The 6,242-nt window shown below is 41.7% G+C and overlaps 1 protein-coding gene across 2 annotated transcripts in view; it reads left to right on the top strand.

Moving 5' to 3' along the window:
* The first annotated feature begins 4,552 nt into the window (after window positions 1-4,552).
* ntn1b (netrin 1b) overlaps window positions 4,553-6,242 on the top strand; it is a 53,562-nt gene continuing 51,872 nt past the window's right edge. The window contains exons 1-2 of one of the 2 annotated variants that reach the window (XM_079873340.1): window positions 4,553-4,972; window positions 5,138-6,187. In XM_079873340.1, coding sequence (XP_079729466.1) covers window positions 5,173-6,187 — 1,015 coding nt within the window. In that variant the 5' untranslated portion in view covers window positions 4,553-4,972; window positions 5,138-5,172. The remainder of the gene's footprint in view (window positions 4,973-5,137; window positions 6,188-6,242) is intronic. The other variant, XM_079873341.1, reaches the window with a different exon arrangement.

Raw genomic sequence — 6,242 nt, 5'->3', positions numbered from 1 at the left:
AAAAATATAATTTTTGGTAATCCAATCCAATATGCATGTCTGCTTTCTAACAGACTCCGCCAACTCCCCTATACATGAGTCAGATGTACATAAAAGGGCAAACTTTTTTTTACACAGTTATATTTGCACACACAGCTCTCTTTGTATACGAAGGAAACAGTCTACTTCCTATTCATATACCACAACCCTGCTCTGCACTCAGAGAACACCTCACACATGTATAGCTTTTAATTCTCATTTCACCCCAAAACGAGATGATAAGCTGCTTGATGGATGACCATCTATCGTGCTTTTTACATGCACAAATGTTGCAGTTAATGACAACCCAATACCAGCCCCTGCTCTTAATCCATAGCACATGGGAACTAAAACACTGGTTTGCACTAAGTAACAAATAACTTCCACCTGAAGTAGCCAGAGTTATGACATTACCACCAAAGAGTACAATAAGAAGTTAATTTGCGACAATAGCCTTTGCTGATGTAAAAGAGGACATGAGAAACCTGACTCTGCCTTGCATGCACATGCATTTCCCTATTTCAGTGGTTTTAAACTGACCTACTGTATGAGTGACTCACACATGGGCCAGTTGTCGTACACATCCATTGTGCCTACGTGAATCGAATGAAACCCAATACTAAATGGAAAAATCTAAAGTCATCTTATACCACGTAAGTGGGAAGCAACCCACAACATCAGTGCTAAAATAGCCTCTGTATAATGATGTTTTAGATGGACGCAGTTTCAGTGAACCTTATTCTTAGTATAGCCTATTGATTATTAAGACAAATCTTTGGTAATGATGGAAAACCTGCTATTTCTATGAGACCTGTGATGATGACATTATTCCAGTTTGTCCGTGACTTCAGCACCAAGGACAGTGGCATGGAAAAATGACATGCAGGATAAGAAATACAAATAAAAAATACATTCATCTTCTGCCAGGAAACAAAAAGAACACATGTGATCCAAGTTAGTGATTTTAGAAGATGCTCTGCTTATGAATTTGTTGCTTTTTTAAAGTCGGCATAAAAACGGAAGTTGTGATAGCCTTTACTTCCCTATTGTGACGTAGGCCTATATCTGAGTGAAACGGCGTCTCGGACAAGAACAAATGTAGGGCGGGGCTTGATTTTGTCCATGAGGAATTGATTGGATGGTTGTGGTTTGCTGTTGCTGTGATATATGAGTGACAGGTTGTCCCGCCCTCGTGTCAGTAAACATCAACAGAGAAGAGATGTTGTTACAAGAGCGAGGATTAAACATTACGAGGACACATAAATATAAAAATAATAAGAAGTGTCAACTTTGATTTCATGGTGACTTTAAAGTTGCCTGTGGTCTTGTTGCTTTCAGTGGACCTGTACTTGAACACAATACATAATGACGCCAAGAATACGAATGCTAATGATTGTTCCCTGTTTAAATCTGTACTCTTAAGCTTCTTTAGAAGTATCATACACTCTGTAAACTCTGTAGCCTGCTAAAAATATAGATAATTTTAGGTGGATGTCAACATTGGGAGCATATTACAGTCAGGGTTCTCAAGTTTGATCAAAAGCTTGGAGTGAGATCAAATGCGGTTGGGGGAGGAGCCATAATGGAGCCCCGCCCCCACATGTTCCCGCCCCCCAATTTTACCCATTGTTCATAATTAACCAGCACAAATTGAAATCATAACAATTGGTAAATCTGATAAATGACAGAGCAATTCATCACATCAAATATACTCTTTAATGTTATATTTCAAAATTACAAATAAGTTATACAAAAATTACAAAAATATAACAAATTGCTCCAAACAGTTTGGAAAAACAAATCTTTTTGCATTTTGAATGTGTCTAGTTGAAATGGTATAATGATTATTGTGTGGTGGGACATTGAGAACAAATGACATATTAGAGTATTATTAAGGGGTGTGTGTGTGTGTACACAAGAGTACACACGCTTATGAAATGTGTTTTGTGTTGTAAGTGTTTGAAAAATACAAATGCAATGGCAATGATTTTATTTATTTATTTATTTTTTCAAATGCAATGGGGCAATTCCACGCAAAACTGTCACATCCATAACACCAACACAATGCCATTGTATTTAGTTGGCGTTATGGATGTGACATTTTTGCGTGGAATTGCCCAATGGCAATGATTAATGTATGTTTTGACAGGATATAAAATATTACCCAGAGCACTCTGCTTTAATACATGTAGGCTAGCCTTAATGTAACTAGAAAGACTATTAATACAGTATAGGCCTAATATATCATTTAAAATAAAATTAAATAAATACATTTTAATTTATTTAAAATAAAATGAAGAAATACATCTTCATTCCTTCCCATACCCACTAACATTTCCCTTAGTTTCAGAAAACGTAAGCTAGCCAAACTGAGCCAAAGCTTCTGGCCTGGTTGCAAAGTACGTTAGTTGTAGAGTTTTTGACTGCATCAATAATAATGTATACGATGGGCTATATATTAAATGTTCTAGTCTAAAAATGTTAGACGAGCTTTCTTCCAACTAACTTACCTTCTCCATCATTCACGACGTGTGTTCGCGCGATGTTGTTGGTTACCTAGTAACGAACGTACGGTGGCCGAGAATCTTCCGTCAACTTCCGTGTGTTCGCGCATCTATGTTGCCTATTAACGAACGCAATCTGGCCGAGATACATGCTGGCGACAGGAAACTTCACTTTGTGTGCCCGCGCCTCGTATACAACGTTATATTATAAAGCTTGCAGGACAACTTGGTTGGCATTGCCTTTTCAGCGTGAGAAATACACGGTGTGGCGTGTGAGCGTGTGAACTGGTTGAATTGCGTGTGTCTCACGGCCAATGCGTGAGACTTGAGAACCCATACAGTAGCCAATAGCCCCTTTCACACAGAGATTCCGGAAAAAACACGGATAAAGTGACCCGGGATTTGACCCGGGTTCGTTTGATTTTGGTTCATTCACACTGCCAGTGATTTTCCGGAATCAGAGAGTGCGTTCACACAACCCGTAAAGACACGTGACATCGATGTGACTTGTAATGTCTCAGCAGCGTCTTAAGTTTGCTTATGAGCTGTGATTTCTCTCTCGAGAAACCACGCTTGTGTATTTTTTTCTCTGATTTGATCATAAACTTGCGCATTACGTACCGTTTCACAGCTGGCGAACGATCATGCGCTTCAGCGTCATTATACGACGGCATTATTACGGCTTTTGTTCACACAGCGCGCGTTCCGGGACTGAACACGTTAATGTTACTAGGTCCCCAACCCGGCATCGATCCCGGCATCAATCCCGGGTCGTGTTTGCGTTCACACAGAAGGCACTCTGACAATTTGCCGGCAATTTCCCGGGTTCAAAGCGCTGTGTGAAAGGGGTTTATGTGTCTGTTTGCATGCAGAGGCCTAAGTTAACATAAAAATTTGAACTGCATTGAGGGTGGCAAAGTTCTTATAGCTTGAAACCTAAAACTATAGAGCAACAATGGCACATATATGTATTATAATTTTTTTTTAAATGACTAAAATGGACATTTCCTGAGTGATTCAATCCTAAACAGGTAACAAGTTGGGAGCAGCCGAATATTAAATGTTATCCAGAGTTCATTTTACAAGCTAGCTATTAGAAAATTAGTAAAAGTAAGTAAAGTAAGTAGAAAGTATAATTAGCTAAGTAAGTAGCCTACTTAATTCTCGTATAAAGGTAAGTGAAGAGAGACCTCTGGTCTAGTGATTCGCTGTTGATTGGACTATTCTCCACTCTACCACACGGTGTCGTTGTTTCTTTATTGTGAGGAACCATGAATCAACAACTGGGCACGGTGGGTGGCCAAGAGTTGCGTAATCAGAACTGCGTCTGGAATATAATGTAGCCTACATGTATGATGTGCATATGCTATTTATTTCCGTTTTCAAAGATGAAAAGGAGCATTCTGTGAAAAAGGGTTAGGGGTTATAACTCAATATGCAATGTAGGCTAAAACTTTGCAACTGTGTAGCTGGGAAGTTCTATTTTGCATGCAGTGTTAAAGTTTGTCAAGAAGATCTGTCAATCTGTATGTCCATCCATCCATCCATCCATCCATTCTTTTTTTTTTTTTTTTTTTTTTGTGCTTTAGATGTTTTGCAGTGCATATTGTCTGCTGTAGTATGTGGTTCGTATTTATGGGAAATGTTGTCCTATACGATAATTAAATTAAATTAAAAATAACTTTAATAATTTTTTCATTTAGTTGTAATAAGAAAAGACCACAGATCAAGACGTTTTATTGTGTCACTTTAATTCTTTTTTCATAATAGGCTATCAGGTGTTGATATTTGCCAGAATTTCTCTATTTCGCGCTTGTCCCCAACACCGACTTTTTAATCCCCATCTACAAATTGACAAAAAAAGTGTTAGTCAGGGGAAATTCTACTTTGCCCTTTTTCACAAGAACTTTAAAAATATACATATTTTTGTTCAATAATTTGGTGTGCGTGTTTTCAACTTGCATTCCTTAAAATGCTCTCCACAAATCATCGCGCGTAATTAAAACGGTTTAAATTGGAAATTTTCAAGATTGAAAGTAGTCGAACGTTACCCTATAATTACGAATAACTCAAAATGCAACTAGATAAACGTACATCAGAATTCCATTGTGCTTGCACACAGGGCAATAAAGCGCTTTACTCATGCAGGCGCACAGAGAGAATGGTGAATGACTGAACCCCCTTCCTATTGAATACAGGCAGAGCAGCAGAAAGAGAGAAGGGCTGAGCTGCGACACTCAGTCACAGAGAGGCAGAGGTGTGAGTGAGTTAGGCAGAGGAAGAAAGGAGACTTGGAAAGTAATAGCAGGTTTTCTGTTTCATTTTGGTTGAAAGTGGGAAAGAGATTACAACATATCCGGGAGAGAGAAAAGAAAGGGAGAGAACCCTATAATTTATTTTTTAGACGGGTTTGACATACTTCTCCACCCGAATAAAGCAGTCTCTCTGAGGTATAGTGCACTTTGTGGATTTGTCTTTAAGAAAAGTCGCCTATAATTACGCACAAATCTTTCACACACTTTCAACATAGCATGTAGGAAACTCCATGCTAGATTGCATATTGCATTGCAAAACGAGTCCTTTTTTACATGCAAAAACGATTCTTTTCTGTTCAGTGCAGTTTCAGGGACACTGAGGACCAGGGGTTGCAATGCTAAGGATTTTGGTAACTTGCGTCTCCATGGTGTCTATCACCGCGATGGTGGCTGGTGGTCGTGGTGGATACGGAATGAGTATGTTCGCGGCTCAATCCTCCCCTCCGGACCCGTGTTACGACGAGAACGGCAACCCCAGACGTTGCATCCCCGACTTTGTGAACTCCGCGTTCGGGAAGGACGTGCGCGTCTCCAGCACCTGCGGCACCCCGGCGTCGCGGTACTGCGTGGTGACCGAGAAGGGCGAGGAAAGATCGAGGGACTGCAACATCTGCGACGCTACGGACCCCAAGAAGACCCATCCACCTGCGTATCTCACAGACCTCAACAACCCTCACAACCTCACCTGTTGGCAATCGGAGAACTACGTGCAGTACCCCCAAAATGTGACTCTGACGCTGTCCCTCGGGAAGAAGTTCGAGGTGACATATGTGAGCCTCCAGTTCTGCTCTCCACGTCCTGAATCCATGGCCATCCTCAAGTCCATGGATTATGGGAAAACTTGGGTGCCCTTTCAGTTCTACTCAACCCAGTGCAAGAAAATGTACAACAAGCCGAGCAAAGCTGCGATCACTAAGCAGAACGAGCAGGAAGCGATCTGCACGGACTCTCACACGGACATGCAGCCGTTAACAGGTGGGCTCATCGCATTCAGCACGCTGGATGGCAGACCTTCCGCGCATGACTTCGACAACTCTCCCGTCCTGCAGGACTGGGTCACGGCCACCGATATCAAAGTGACCTTCAACCGGCTGCACACGTTCGGGGATGAGAATGAGGATGACTCGGAGCTCGCCAGGGACTCGTATTTTTACGCGGTGTCTGACCTGCAGGTCGGCGGCCGCTGCAAGTGTAACGGGCACGCGTCAAAGTGCGTAAAGGACCGGGAAGGGAACCTAGTGTGTGAGTGCAAGCACAACACGGCGGGACCGGAGTGTGACAGGTGTAAGCCGTTCCACTACGACCGGCCGTGGCAGCGCGCGACGGCCAGAGAGGCGAACGAATGTGTCGGTGAGTCAAGTGCTGATGGTTCTTTGAAAGGAAACACTTCATAATAGGTTTCGTT

Source organism: Squalius cephalus (assembly GCF_949319135.1).
Source record: "Squalius cephalus genome assembly, chromosome: 1".
In the NCBI taxonomy this organism is placed as follows: Eukaryota; Metazoa; Chordata; class Actinopteri; order Cypriniformes; family Leuciscidae; genus Squalius; species Squalius cephalus.
This window is presented reverse-complemented; position numbering and strand designations above follow the sequence as displayed.